At 43.2% G+C, this 16,288-nt stretch overlaps 1 protein-coding gene across 2 annotated transcripts in view; it reads left to right on the top strand.

Moving 5' to 3' along the window:
- The window catches only part of LOC125485006, a 28,544-nt gene that overhangs the window by 11,322 nt on the left and 934 nt on the right, over nt 1-16,288 (top strand). The window contains exons 2-4 of one of the 2 annotated variants that reach the window (XR_007263789.1): nt 6,032-6,083; nt 6,197-6,333; nt 8,191-8,288. Coding sequence is in view for 1 of the 2 variants with exons in the window: in XM_048605817.1 (XP_048461774.1) it covers nt 6,032-6,083; nt 6,197-6,333 (189 nt within the window). In the remaining variant the exon portion in view is untranslated. The remainder of the gene's footprint in view (nt 1-6,031; nt 6,084-6,196; nt 6,334-8,190; nt 8,289-16,288) is intronic. The other variant, XM_048605817.1, reaches the window with a different exon arrangement.

Below are 16,288 nucleotides of genomic sequence, written 5' to 3'. Positions count from 1 at the left end.
AGTTGATGGATTTAGTGAAGGAATTTTACAACCCCAAACTTCCTCTAATTCTGAGACACTATTGGTTTTACTTGGCAATTCGAGAACCAGGGGAATTCATATCGGGATTTTTGACTAGGTTAAGATGACTGGCAGAGGCAGTCCTTAATGATATGCTTAGAGACCATTTGGTATGTGGGATTAATGATGTAAGCATGCAAAAGTGCCTACTAGCTGAAACCCAACTGGACTTCAAACAGGCACTACAACTGGCTTTATCATAGGAAACTGCAGTAAGTGGAGCATATGAGTTGCAGGGCATTCCAATGGAAGTGGATACCCTCGCCATTCCAACTGAGCTTAGGGAACACCACTTCAGTGAAGGCAATTGACTAGCCACACTCAGGACATATCCTGAACACAGAGACACTAGATCAGCCCACAGCAAAACCCCAAAATAAAGCCAAGCCTTGGCTAAATGGTTAAAATTTTCTTCAGGATTCGGGCCTGTAAACGTTGTATTTGCTGCCGTTATGTGGACTTGAGACAGCGGAAGAGTCCCACTAGACCTAAATTGAGTAAGAGAACTCATAGGCTGGTATCCAAGAGAGTGCACACCCTGGAAAGTTCACCTGCATCTAGTTTGGAACAGTTAAATTGCTTTGCAACATCCAAATCAGAACCAATCAAAATAAACATCTGATTAAATGGTCACCCAGTTCTAATAGAGGTTGATACCAGTGTGGCCGTTTCAAGTGATCGTAGAACCAGTCTTTAACAAAATTCGCTCTGGACTCCAACCCTTAAGTTTGTGCAAGACCTCAGCTAGATTGAGAACTTATACTGGAGAACCTTTACAGATTAAGGATGCAATTTCATTTCCAGTCTCTTACGAGAAACAGCTTGTTTGGTTACCACAGATTGTAGCAAGACTTGGGCCCAAGCTTAATGGGGTAAAATTGGATGCAGAAAGATCTGGTCCTGGCAAAACTGGGGAAACCAAAGGGGCGTCACAACCACAACTGAAACCTTTTTGGACCTGCAGAGACCAGATCACTATAGAGATGGCATATTATTATGAGGAGCAAGAGTGATTGTCCCAAGCAAAGGTTGCTGCCAGCTACTGGCTGAACTCCACCAGGGTCATCCAGGGGTTTCCAAAACAAAGATGTTGGCAAGAAGTTATGTCTGGTAGCCAGGATTAGATGCAGACATAGCTGTGTTGGTGGGGCAGTGCCCAGAGTGCTAGCAAAGACAAAAATTACAGCCAGCAGTTTCCCCCACATTTTTAAGAATGGCCTGGTAGATCCTGAACTTGGTTACTTGTTGACTATACAGATTCCTTCATGGGTTCAAAGTTCTTAATTACAGTGGACACCCACTAACCAGTTAGATATGCACAGAGTTCATTCATCAAACACAGGGGCGATTATAGAAAAGCTGCGCGCATCTTTTGCAATACACGGACTCCCAAAAGTGTTGGTCACAGACAACGGGCCATCGTTTACCAGCAGGGCATTTGAGTATTTCCTAAAGGCGAATGGCATTTGACATATAAGGACAGCTCCATACTATCCATCATCCAATGGTCTGGCAGAAAGAGCAGCTTAAATAAGCAGGCTGCAGCTTCACTAGATAATAACTGTCCTGGTTCCTATTTGATTATAGGACCAGACCTCATGCAATGACAGAGATCGCTCCAGCAGAGTTGCTAATGGGGACAAGAGTCCACACCAGTTTCATCTGATCTACCTGGACCTGGGGGGAGGGTGAAACAGCATCAGAAATGCTAAAGTCGGACACAAGACTCATCTAAGCGAGAGAGACAGTTTACTTCAGCGGATGAAATTTGGTGTAGGAACAACGGGAATGGCCCTGCACGGGTAAGAGGCATGTTCGACATGAGGTCAGGTCCAGTGACATATAATGTTAAGGTAGGTGCGATGGTCTTGAACAAGCACATGGACCATATGAAAGCTGCAAGTGATGGCTTTAGGTTCTGGATCAACTCAGACTCCTTCCTCATTAACCTGATCTTGCTTAAGCCCTTCAGGACGGAACTGCCTTGTCTAGCCAGGTGACAGCTCTGATGGATCCAAATCAGATCGTGATACACGAAGAAAGGGAAAATTGGTATGAGGGAAAGGGGTTTGGGTGGAAAGCAAGAGGCCCATAGCAACACCATCTGCAAGTTATACATTGTGGCTACAGTGCGACTTGAGAAGCTACATAAGACAGGCATATAACATCATCCTGAATGTTTTTGGCAACACGAGTTGCACTGCTGTCCAATTATACAGTCTCCATCAATGGGCAGAGGCATTTTAGGCATGCCTGATTCCTGCTGGCTTTCTGTTCCCTCCTGTAATGTGAGAGCTCGTTCCCCACAAAAGAGAGGCAAGAGTGTCAATGAGGGCTTTTTACAATGTGTTAGAGTGATATGCCTGTGGTAGCTAAATAGATGGAAATATGTGGAGGGTGCAAGATGTGGGAGTGAGGCCTGCAGTGATGGTAACGTCTTCAGAGTGTTGGTGCAAACTTGGCCTCTTTCTGCACTGTCGGTTTTCTATGGTTCTATGAACTCCATTCTCCTGCCTTCTCCCCATGACCCTTGATCCCTCTATTAATCAAGAATCTAACTCTCTCTGTCTTAAATACACTCAATGACTTGGCCTGAACAGTCTTCTGCAGCAATGAGTTCCACAGATTCACCACCCTCTGGCCAAAGAAATCCCTCCTCATCTCAGTTCTGAAGGGTCGTCCCTTCACTCTTAGTCTGTGCCCTCAGGTCCTTTCTAGTAGTGGAAACATCTTCTCCATGTCCAATCTATCCAGGCCTCTCAGTATTCTGTAAGTTTGAATGAGATTCCCCCATCATCTTTCTAAACACCATCAAGTATAGATGCAGAGTCCGCAACTGCTCCTCATATGACAATCCTTTCATACCTAGAATCAATCTTGTGAACCTCCTCTGCACCCCCTTCAAGGCCAGCACACCCTTCCTTAGATATGGGGCCCAAAATTGCTCTCAGTATTCCAAATGCAGTCTGACCAGAGTGTTATAGTGCCTCAGCAGTACATCTCTATTCTTGTATTTTAGCCCTCTTATTGATTTTGTTCTCAGTAGGGCAGACCCCCTTTCTCACCTAACATTTACACCTATTTTACATTTCAATCGTTCTTTATCACGACTAGCACTCTCTTTGTCTTTTGCTCTGGAAACCCTCACAATCTGTTAGACTCACTCCCCCTCCCCCTCCCCCTCTGATAATTGTATTAAAACTTAGAGTAAGGAAGCAGATGTACTGTAAGTCAAATTTGCAGATGACACAAAAATAGAAAATAGAAAGATAAGTTGCGAGAGGGATACAAATAGTTTACAGAGAGGTAATGATAGGCTAATTAGGTGGTGAACAAAATGTTGGCAGATGGAGTATAATGTGGGAAAATTTGAAGTTATTCATTCTGGAAGGTGAAACAAAAGAACTCAGTATTATTTAAATAGAGAAAAAACTGCAACACAAGGGGACTTGGGGGTTATTTGTGCATGAAACACATAGAGTGAGCTTACAGGGACAGTAGGTAATGAGGAAGGCTAATGGAATGTTGGCCCTTATTTCAAGGGGGTTGGAGTTTTAAAGACAGGGAAGTCTTACTGAAACTGAACAAGGGTGTTGGTGAGACCCAATCTGGAGCACTGTGAGCATTTTTGGTCCCCTTATTTAAGGAAAGATACTGTTTCATTGCAAGCAGTTCAGAAAAGGTTCATTTGGAAGGATTTTCTTATGAACAAAGGCCAAACAGGTTGGGACTCTATTCATTGGAATTCGGAAGAATGAGAGATGAACTCATTGATACATCTTGGATTCTAAAAGGGCTCGACAGGGTAAATGCTGAGAGAATGTTTTCCTCTCATGGAAGAGCCTAGGACCAGAGGACATAGTCTCAGAATAAAGGGGCACCAGTTTACAACTGAGATGAGGAGGAATTTGTTCCCTCAGAAGGTTGTGAGTTTTTGGAACTCTTTGCTCCAGAGAGCTGTGGAGGCAGAGTCAGTGTGTATATTTAAGATTGAGTAGGCAGATTCTTGATCAGTCGGGGAATCAAGGGTTGCACGGAAAACACAGGAAAGTGGATATTGGGAATGTCAGATCCGCCATGATCCTACTGAATGGTGGCCTACTCCTGTTCTTATTTTGTGACCTTATGGTGTTATAATCACCATTTTCTTGCCCCTTTCAGTTCTGAAGAAGTTGTAACAGATTCAAAATATTGACCCTGTTTCTCTCTCCACAGATGCTCTCAGACCTGCTAAATTTCTCCAGTATTTTCTGTTTTTAATTTCAGATAGCCAGCATTTGCAGTATTTTGCTTTTACTTGAGTGTTTAATTCACTGCCTCTTCTCTTCCTGAATGGTCACCTTGACAAAGTTCTGCTCTTCTCTCCAAAGGGATTTCCTTTTTAAATTTTTCAGCTTGTTCACCTTCATCGCTTTCTATTTTCATCCTAGAGTGTGATAAAGTGTTTGCCAATACTCACTTTCACAGCAACATCTCCTTCCACAGTGACTGTCTTTGGCTCTGCTTTACCCCACTCAGATTCCAACTTTCATGTTTCGAATCTACCCAGAATTACAGGTATCTCCGTGATATACAACACTTCTTAGAGAACTGTTCCCTCCAAATCCTAAGATCCACACTCAGTGCCATGTCCCACCACATGAATACTCGTGGCCTGTCTCTCGATCAGCACTGCCAGTCACTATCTCAGTGTAATGTTTGAGGATGTTATTTAAGACATTGCCAAAGTTGTTACTGTAGATTTACACATTGTTCTTTTTCATCCTTGGTGAGTATAAGTTAAATTACAGAACTGAAAGAAATGTATCAGTATTTTCTTTTCAGTGAACAGACTTGTTAACAGATATAATTTTAATAGTTTAAACAGGTACTATTTAAAATGATATTTATACCTTTAGTAGATGGGCACAAAAACCAATCAAAAGCTAATGGAATGGTGACCTTTATCTCAAGGATGGGGGAATATAAAGGATGGAACTTATGCCGAATTTGTATAGAGCCAGGTGAGACACCATCTGGAGTCCTGAGTTCGGTTCTCGTCCTGCATAACACGAGGGGGATGTATTGGCCTGAGACAGGGTGCAGTGCAGATCCACAACATAATATCAGGGCTTGGGGGATTAAATTATGAGGACATGTTGGACAAACCTGTTTTATAATCCCTTGTGTGCAGATGATTAATGGGATATTAAAAGGATTTAGATGAATAGAGTTGTACAGCACGGAAACAGACCATTCAGTCCAACTCGTCCATGCCGACTGGATGCCCTAAATTAATCGAGTCTCATTTGGCCCATTTCCCTCTAAACCGTTCCTACTCACGTATTCATCCGGATGACTTTTAAATGTTGTAACTGTACCAGCCTCCACCACTCCCTCTGGCAGCTCATTCCATCCATACAGCACCCTCTGCGTGAAAAAGTTGTCCCTTGGGTCCCTTTTATATCTTTCGCTTCTCAGCTTAAACTTATGCCCTCTACTTTGGATTCCCCTACCCTGGGAAAAAGACCTTGGCTATTAACCATTTATGCTATTTGATTGGATAGGATAAATATAATCACAACTAGGAGCGAATTCAGGAGGTACCCTTTTTGCACTAAGGATGCAAGAAATCTGGCATTGTCTCCCCCAAAAGAATTTGGATGCTAAAATATTAAAGCTGTCAAGTCTGAGATTAGTGTGTTTTTATTCAGTAAGGGCCCAAAGATTATGGAGCAAAGCCAGGCAAATGATGTGAAGGTGCAAATCCATCAAAATCTAGTTAAGACAAAGAGCAGGTTAGAAAAGCTGAAAGGCCCATTCCTTTTCCTACATCAATAAAGTTTGAATAACTAAGAATTATTTGTTGCAAATGTCATAATTGAACACAAGATTTAAGTCATGTTAACAGCAATTAGTTTTTAGGTTGTATAGTAAGAAAGACACTGTCAGTTGATCCTCTCCACTAACATCTCTTGTGTTCTCTTTATAGAGGTATACTTCACTGGCCATGCCATCAGACATTTACAACCACAATCTCACAGGTTAGGGCCAAAGTTTAATTCACTTTTTCTCTTCTGTTTGTTTTTTTTTATGCGCATTGCTTCACAAGCAAGATGTTGTTGTTAAAGCTGATGAGGTACTCGTTCAATTTCAGTTCTCCTGATAAACGCCTGGGTTCAAAATCCTCAGTGACAAGACCAAATCAATTACAGACCAAGCTCCAGCAGCACAAACCTTTCAGCCAACATCCAGCACCTTGGCCACAACCTCGGCCTCTTATTAAGAAATCAGGTAATATATCCTGTTATACAATGCATCAAAACTGTTGCCAATGTTTTCTTTGGTGTGTTATAAAATGCTTCCTTTATTAGATTTGCAATTCTTTTTTAAGGTCAGGCAATCACCCTTAAAGCACATGCTTTTTAAAATAGCTAACATTTTTTAAACTTATATGATATAATTCTTGTAATAAAGTGACCAAGGACTCTTACTGCTGGCAATACCAGTTTGCGCTTTCTACATTGAACTAACCCAAACTGGAATGAATGACAGCATGACACAAGCTAACCAATATGCACACAGTATAACTTTTCATACTATTTATGTCCTCATTTATGTATTTGCAAATATGTAAAGGAAGGCATGCTATTTATACTTGTGTTGGGCTACTCTCTGAAGGGTTTGTAGAATATGATATCAATGTATAACTTTTCTGAGAGAGCTCAATGATTAACTTACATTATGTTTTGAGAGAGTAATAGATACGAGGATGGATTGAATAGAGCCTGGCGGAGTGGACAGGTAGTGCTAGGGTTGCCAGTAGAATCAGGCATGAGTATCCATCTTGGATTCTTCAGATTAGAAAGCTGTTCCCAATTAATTATGATCAGGAAGGGCATGAAATGGGAACCTTGTTTGCCAATGGTGGGAAGATAATTTGGTTTGTTAAGGAGTCACTTAAATCCAATTATTTCTGAGCCTACTGAAAATTTAATGGTGACTCAGGTATTCTCCTGAACTCTCATAGCTTTTCAGCCTCTTAAACGCCACCCACCAAACCCCTGTCAGGTTTGCCTATGGCTTCACATTGGGGCACCATCACTTGAGCCCAATTCAGAACCTGGCATTGGGAAGGGGTGGTGCAGTGGGGGAAGAGTTCGGGCGGCTGCTGAAAGCTATCACCATATCCTTTTCTCCAACCTTCTCCCACCTCATCAGTGACCCCCTTCCCAATATACCGGTATCCTGACAACCAGCCTCGATCCTGGGACTGGGCAACAGTTTATTACAGAGAGTAGCCACCATTCCTGGTTGTGGTCCAGGCAATAGGGAGCTGTTGGCTCAAGACACTGGAATCTCTTGGGGATGGATTTCCATCATGTGGGAAGCCTGACTCTGGCCACACTTAACCACTCTGGACCTTCCCCTTGGAAATGACAGGTTTGCTAACCGGTGTGTGGGACCCATGTTGCCGCAACAAAATTTATCCCATGTCCTCATTGGAAACTGCCTTATGCATAATGTTTAGTGAAGAATTTTCTGCCACAGGGCAGATTGTCTATGGCCACATTTTATAAATATTATGGTGAAAAGGGTCAAGCTGTGGCCACATTTTCTAGAACACTCCAAGAGGGCTTACTGGTAGATCCAGAGCTACACCATAGAGTGTTCATTTTTCTGTTGAAATGGCAGCTGGTTTGATTCAGAATGGATTTTTTTGAAAAAAAACTGGAACAGGTCTTCAAGAAAAACAGGTAAATCAATCATATTTATTATATTGAAAATAAAACGATTTGACAACTGTCACAGATCTTCATGGTTTGTGGTTTTAGAGGTCGTGACATAAACCCTGAAAGCTGAATTCTGACAGGCTCAGAATGGTAATCCCTCCCCCTTAATTCTGGCAGCAAATCATTCTCCCATCCCCTTGATGAGGGAAGTCATTCTATTTGATACGAGTACTCAGTCAACTCACAGTGCTGGGTGGTTATGTCACTATGCAGATGAAGCAACATAAAACTAGAAAGCATCTGTGATATTATCTGTACCCTAAGCTGTTAGGACCTGTGATAACTGTTGTTTCAAAGAGTGGGTAAGGGGGATTTTGAGGCTGATCCTGTGGCTGATGTGTACCTTCATGTTTTATAGGTGCCTCAACAGATGCCCTCAACCCTCTGTGAGGTGGCCATGTGAAGGAACACGGATTAGGGTGATATCAGCTCTCCTTTCTTCTTACCCCGTAGATGGTGGGTCTCCAATATTATGAACTTAATTCCTTCCTCTTCACCTTAATTTATCAAGCTCCTCAGATCCTGTGATTAGGGTCAACATTTACAGATGTATCCAAGTCAGTATGAACATTATGAATATCTGTTTTCAGACTTTCCATCTTTTAATGGATAGCTACATAAAACAGCAATTCTTTTTCGTTTTCTTTCCTTCTTGAAATAAAGAATTAAAAATATACAATGAATACTATACATGTTTTTGACCATTGCAATGTGATATTGTCATCAGTACCCAGCTAGCCAGTTATGTGCAGTTGAGATATGTATATAGTGGATAGAATAATATCATTTAAGCTGTTAAAATAATTTACAATAATTCCTGGATTCTGTTGATGTGGTTTTCTTTGTTAAACCTTGTGTTATTTTACAATTCTTTTCTCTAGATTGCTTCTGTGGCTCAGCCTATATTTGTCAGTACAATCTAACTTCTATGTAGATGATGTAATTAAATCTTCAGAGTATCATTTGTAGATTGTATGAATTTTTGTGGTATTCACTTCTGGTTTTCCATTCTGAGCAGCAGAAGGTGCAAGGGTTTCTCTAGGTCCAGGACAGTAGGAATATGGTAGAATATGGTCACCATAGTCCTACAAGACAACAGGGCTGCTCTCTCATTAGAGAGAGACAAATGGTGGGGTTTTAACCTGAGAGTCACCATACCTCAGGTGAGGGTAGTAGTTGAGAAAAAAGTCCTTCATGATCACCACAGTTGGTGTGGGAATTGAACCCATGCTTTTTGCGTTACTCTGCATTACAAACCAGCCATCCAGTCAACTGAACGAACTGACCTCCAGTACTTTCCATGTGACTGGATTTGTGAGACTTCAGCGCCACTCAAGAAGCGTGAAGGACAAGGCCTTCTGCTTGATCGACACCCATCCACCAACTTAAATATTCACTCTCCCTCCATCACTGATAGCAACTTAATACAAGATGCACTATTATAACTCATCAATGCACCTTCAACAGCACCATCCAAATCTATTACCTGTACCACTTAGAAGAACGAGGACAGCAGATGTATGGGAACACCATCACTTACAGATTACCCCCAGTCCACACATATTCCTGACTTGAAACTATATGGCTATTGCTTTATTCTTGCAGGCTTAAAATCCTGAACACAGTAACAACATTGGGTGTACCTGCACGAGGTGAATTGCACTGGTTCACCGCCACCTCTTCAATGGCAATTAGAGGGTCAATAAATGATAGCCTTACCAGTGACTCCCATACCCCAAAAAAGAAGAGAATAACTGGTACAATCTGTAATTCTCTCTTGTTATCATCTCACCACTCTTCCTATGAACATGTTTTGCAACTAGTATAAATCTCGCCCTAAAACTTTGTGACTTTTTCTGATCCTGCAGACTTTACAATCCTCAATTGCTCATGGCCGTTCCACTTTATTTCATTCCAACTTACTTCATAAGCTGATTTTATTAACATGGCATATTTGAGCCTGAGCCAAGTTCCGAAAAAGTTAACTATATATATATTTATATAGATTAAACAAATAGATTACATACAAAACAAAGGAAGTTGCGGTGTTCATGTGAGCTAGATGTGTACAGTCATGATTTTAAAATTATCATAATGGGTGAGGGGAAAGATTGGGACACGTTTCGAAACATAAAGATTTCTTGAAGTACGGAGGGCTTTGGCTTAGTATTTCAGACAGAGATCAATGAAAGACCCATCTGTAAGCTTGTAATGAAGCTGGAAGTTCTAGAGGAAGGGTGATCAAATTCCATTTGTAATTTAGCTGTGTTATATAACCAAAACATTTTGCTGATGGTAAAATAATGAATTTGCATTTCTGATTGAATCATCCCAAAGCAATGTACACTGCCATATGTTTATGTAGTAATTCAGGGTGAGGTCTGTGTTGGAAGATGCTTCAGTTTAATTCATAAACAGAAATTACTAGAGAAACTCAGCAGGTCTGGCAGCATATGTGGAGAGAAACAGCGTTAACATTTCAAGTCCAATTACTCTTCTTGAGGACACCTCTCCACAGATGCTGCTAGACCTGCTGAGTTTCCCCAACAATTTCTGTTTATGTTTCAGATTTCCAGCATTCACAGTTCTATGTTTTATTTTATTGCTTAAGTTTAATTTATCTTTTTTTTTTGCTAGCAGAAACAGGCATTAACTTTGGATTTAGAAGGGAAAATTAGTTACAAAGATTTTCCTTAGTTTATAGTGGTGGAAATCTACAGTGGTCTTCACAAAGCTTTGCAGCAGACATCAGTTAGGATAATAAATTAGCAAGAGCTGTTCAGAAGCCGTTGAAGCAGACTAGGACAAAACAGCCTATACATGTCCAAAGCCAGGACAAGAAGTTGAATAGTTCACAGTCATGAAATCTGTAAAGAAACTGGAGGATCATTTAGCCAGAACCTTGACAAATAGTTGAAATACTGAGGAAAATAAAAAATAACATTCCAGAGGGCTATGGCATACCTTTGGGTTGATTCCAGCAAAGGGCATGAACCATTAATAGTTTCTAAGGTAAGGGAATTTTTAACTTTTTTTTCCTTTCATGGGATATGAGCATCAAAACAGCTAGCGTTTGTTTCCCATCCATAATTTCCCCTTATCCTGAATTGCTGTTGATTGTCGTTTCATGGTCACCATTAATCAGCCCATTTATCAATTCTAGAATAATTGAATTTAAATTCCACCACCTGCCATGGCAGGATTTGAACATTTTTACTCTAGAGCATTTGCCTAGATCTCTGGATTATTGGTCCAATGCTGTTGCTACCATACTTCTATTTCACCAAACTCTTGGAGGAGGAAATCAAAAATAGAACTGAGTTTTTGGCATCAGTTTTTTTAACTTGCACTCTTAAATATCTTTTGATTATCAATAAAGTTTGTTTTTGTTTAAAGTATTTAATCTTGTGGCATAGTTCTGTTCATTGGAGGATGTTCAGATTTCTCTTTACATGTGTAGAGTCCCAAATAGGATCAGACGATAGAGTTCATATTTCAAGTAGAATATGACTGTTCTTCTTGCAGTTCATTGCCTGCTATCCCTATATAACCTGGCTCTACTTAGTTAATTTTTTACCCTATATATTTAACAAGCTTAACTTATGATTTTTAGGCTTACCTAATTGTTTCATTTTCAGTAATAGATAGATTCCAGTTGAATATTTGCTGGTACATGAACCATTGCAAATACTGAAGGTAAAAAGCAACATCTCTTTTCACACTGCACCAAATTCACACTTGCACCAATTTGATAATTATTATAAATAACAAGGTATAGAGCTGGATGAACACAGCAGGCCAAGCAGCATCAGAGGAGCAGGAAAGCTGACGTTTCGGGTCTGGATCCTTCTTCAGAAGTGGGGGAGGGGAAAGCGATTCTGAAATAAATAAAGAGTGAGGGGGAGGGGATGGAAGATGGATAAAGGAGCAGATAGGTGGAGAGGAGACGGACAGATCAAGGAGGTGGGGATGGAGCTAGTTAAGATGAGTGCAGGTGGGGAATTAGGGTGGGGGTTGGTCAGTCCAGGGAAGACGGATAGGTCAAGGAGGCAGGGATGAAGCTGGTAGTAGGAGGTGGGGGTGGGGGTTGAGGTGGGAGGAGTGGATAAATGGGAGAAAGGATGGACAGGTTAGGGAGGCGGGCACGAGCTGGGCTGGTTTTGGGATGTGGTCGGGGGTGGGGAGATTTTGAAGCTTGTGAAGTCCACATTAACACCATTGGGCTGCAGGGTTCCCAAGCGAAATATGAGGTGCTATTCCTGCAACCTTCAGGTGGCATCGTTGTGGCACTGGAGGAGGCCCAGGATGGATATGTCGTCCGAGGAGTTGGAGGGGGAGTTGAAGTGGTTCGCGACTGGGAGGTGCAGTTGTTTGTCACAAACCAAGCGTAGGTGTTCCACAAAGTGGTCTCCAAGCCTCCTCTTGGTTTCCCCGATGTAGAGGAGACCACATTGGGAACAGCGGATACAGTATACCACATTAGCAGGTGTGCAAGTGAACATCTGTTTGATGTGGAAGGTTTTCTTGGGGCCTGGGATGCGGGTGAGGGGGGAGGTGTAGGGGCAGGTGTAGCACTTCCTGCGGTTGCCAGGGGCGGTGGGGCTGGTGGGGAGTGTGGAGCGGACAAGGGAGTCACAGAGAGAGTGGTCCCTCCGGAAAGCAGATAAGGGTGGGGAGAGAAAAATGTCTTTGGAAGTGGGGTCAGATTGCAGGTGGCGGAAGTGCCGGAGGATGATGCATTGGATCCGGAGGTTGGTGGGATGGTACGTGAGGATGAGGGGGATTCTGTTTTGGTTGTTATTGCGGGGAGGGGGTGTGAAGGCTGAGTTGCGGGAAACACCAGAGACGCGGTCGAGGGTGTTTTTGACCACTGTGGAGGGAAAGTTGCAGTCCTTGAAAAACGAGGACATCAGGGATGTCCAGGAGTGGAATGCCTCATCTCGGGAGCAGATGCGGCGGAGGTGAAGGAATTGGGAATAGGGGATGGCATTTTTGCAGGAAGGTGGGTGAGAGGAGGTGTATTCTAGGTAGGTGTGGGAGTCGGTAGGCTTGAAATGGAGATCGGTTTCCAGGTGGTTGCCAGAGATGGAAACAGAGAGGTCCAGGAAGGAGAGAGAGGTATCGGAGATGGTCCAGGTGAACTTAAGGCTGGGGTGGAAGGTGTTAGTGAAGTGGATGAACTGTTCGAGCTCCTCGTGGGAGCATGAGGCGGTGCCGATACAGTCATCGATGTAACGGAGGAAGAGGTGGGGGATAGGGCCAGTGTAGCTCCAGAAGAGGGATTGTTCCACGTGTCCTACAAAGAGGCAGGCATGGCTTGGGCCCATGCGGGTACCCATGGCCACCCCTTTTGTCTGTCTGAAGTGGGAAGAATTGAAGGAGAAGTTGTTAAGGGTGAGGACGAGTTCAGCTAAGCAGATAAGGGTGTCGGTGGAGGTGGACTGTTCGGGCCTGCGGGACAGGAAGAAGTGGAGGGCCTTTAGGCCATCTGCATGGGAATGCAAGTGTATAGGGACTGGACATCCATGGTAAAGATGAGGTGTTGGGGACCAGGGAATCGAAAGTTTTGGAGGAGGTGGAGGGTGTGGGTGGTGTCACGGACGTAGGTGGGGAGTTCCTGGACCAAGAGGGAGAAAATGGAGGTGAGATAAGTGGAGATAAGTTCGGTGGGGCAGGAGCAGGCAGAGACAATGGGTCGACCAGGGCAGTCCTGCCAACATGTTCATCCTGGGCCTCCTCCAGTGCCACAACGATGCCACCTGAAGGTTGCAGGAACAGCACCTCATTTCGCTTGGGAACCTTGCAGCCCAATGGTATCAATGTGGACCTCACAAGCTTCAAAATCTCCCCTCCCCCGACCGCATCCCAAAACCAGCCCAGCTCGTCCCCACCTCCCTAACCTGTCCGTCCTTTCTCCCACCTATCCACTCTTCCCACCTCAACCCCCATCCCCCCCTCCTACCTACCAGCCTCATGCCTGCCTCCTTGACCTATCTGTCTTCCCTGGACTGGCCAACCCCCACCCTAATTCCCCACCTACCTCACCTTTACTAGCTCCATCCCTGCCTCCTTGACCTGTCTGTCTCCTCTCCACTTATCTGCTCCTTTATCCATCTTCCATCTGCCTCCCCCTCTCTCTCTATTTATTTCAGAATCCCCTTCCCCTCCCCCATTTCTGAAGAAGGGTCCAGACCCAAAACGTCAGCTTTCCTGCTCCTCTGATGCTGCTTGGCCTGCTGTGTTCATTCAGCTCTACACCTTGTTATCTCAGAATCTCCAGCATCGGCAGTTCCTACTATCTCTGATAATTATTATACTTTGTTTGTGATGGACTTTGTTCCACTACCGCTCCGTACACATAAAATGAATTCAATTGTTCATAGAAACCAACATAATATCTACCATTAGGCTGATTAGAGAAATAGAAAATGCAACTTAGGTTGTAGACATGCTCACTGAGCCAATAGGTTTGGTTGCACATGTTTCGTCACCCTGATAGATAACGTCATCAGTGCGCCTCCAGTGAAGCGTCGGTGTTCTGTCCTGCTTGTTATTTATATGCCTCAGTTTGCTGGGGTGGTTGGTATTACTTCCCGTTCTGTTTCTCAGTGGTTTGTACAATGGGTCTAATTTGATATGTTTTTTGATGGAGTTCCAGTTGGAATATGAGGCCTCCAGGAATTCCCTGGTGTGTCTCTGTTTGGCTTGTGCAATTATGGATGTGCTGTCCCAGTCGAATTCGTGTCCCTCGTTGTCCATGTGTAGTGAGACAAGTGAGAATTGGTTGTGTCTCTTGATGGCTAGTTGGTGTTTGTGTATCTATATAGTCAGTTTTCTTCCAGTTTGGCCTATATTTCTCACAGTCCTTGCATGGTGTTTTGTATATTACACCGGTTTTGCTGGTTTTGGGTATGGGATCCTTTATGTTCATCAGTAGCTGTTGAAGGGTGGTTGTTGGTTTGTGGGCTACACTGATAGCAGGGTTCTGAATAGTCTTGTGATCATCTCTGAAATGTCCTTGATGTACAGTAGGGTGATTAGTGAGTCTGATCGTGTCATGTCTTCCTGTTGTGGTCTATCTCGGAGGTTATGGCAGATGGTGCTTTTCGGGTATCCATTCCTTTTGAAGACTCTGTATAGGTGCTCCTGTTCCACTTTGCGTAGTTCCAGATTGCTGCAGTTGTGGCTCATTTAAATAGTGTCCTGATGCAGCTCTGTCACTATTTAAACGAGCCACAATTCATCGCTGCTTGTCTGACTTAGAGGCCTGTGTGTAGTGGTGTGCCTCAGGGGTCAGTGCTGGGCCCATTGCTGTTCGTTATCTGTATCAATGATTTGGATGAGAATGTACAAGACATGATTAGTAAGTTTACGGATGACAGTAAAATAGGTGGTATCGTGGACAGTGAGGAAGGTTATCAGAAATTGCAGCAGGATCCTGATCAGCTGGGGAAGTGGGCTGAGAAATGGCAAATGGAGTTTAATATAGATAAGCGTGAGGTGTTGCATTTTGGAAAGTCAAATCCAGGTAGGAGTTTCATGGTGAGTGGTAGGGCCTTAAGGAGTGTGGTGGAATATAGGGACGTTGGAGTTCAGGTGCACGGTTCTCTGAAAGTGGAGTCACAGGTAGATAGGGCAGTGAAGAAGGCTTTTGGCACACAGGCCTTCATCAGTCAGGGTATTGATTATAGAATTTGGGAAGTTATGATATGGTTGTACATGACATTGGTGAGGCCATACTTGGAGTATTGTGTTCAGTTTTGGTCACCTTGCTATAGGAAGGATGTTATTAAACTGGAAAGAGTGCAGAAGAAATTTACAAGGATGTTGCCAGGACTCAAGGGACTGAGTTATAGGGAGAGGTTGGGCAAGCTAGGACTTTTTTCTTTAGAGTGTAGGAGAGGGGGGATCTTATAGAACTGTATAAGATCAGGAGAGGCATGGACAGGATGAATGCACTCAGTGTTTTACCCAGGATTGGGGAATCGAGGACTAGAGGGCATCAGTTTAAGATAAGAGGAGAAAGAATACATGGGAACCTCAGGGGCAACTTTTTTACACAGAGAGTGCTATGCATATGGAATGAGCTGCAAGCGGAAGTGGTTGAGGCGGGTACATTAATAACATTTAAAAGGCAGTTGGACAAATACATGGATAGGAAAGGTTTAGAAGGATATAGGTCAAGTGCAGGGAAATGGACTTAGCATGGATGGACATTTGGTCGGCACGGCCCAGTTTGGGCCAAAGGGCTTGTCTCCGTACTGTAGGTCTTTATGACTCTTCTCACCAAAGATGCTGCCAGACCTGTTGAGTTTCTCCAGCAATTTCTGTTTTTGTTTCAGATGTTCAGCATGTGCAGTGCTTAGTTCTATTAAATAACTATCTTTCTGATGTCTATTGAAAAATATGTATGGGGTAAGACACAGGGAAGAACGTCAATACCCTTCTTTGATAGT

This window comes from Rhincodon typus, chromosome 15 (genome assembly GCF_021869965.1).
Source record: "Rhincodon typus isolate 14 chromosome 15, sRhiTyp1.1, whole genome shotgun sequence".
In the NCBI taxonomy this organism is placed as follows: domain Eukaryota; kingdom Metazoa; phylum Chordata; class Chondrichthyes; order Orectolobiformes; family Rhincodontidae; genus Rhincodon; species Rhincodon typus.
This window is presented reverse-complemented; position numbering and strand designations above follow the sequence as displayed.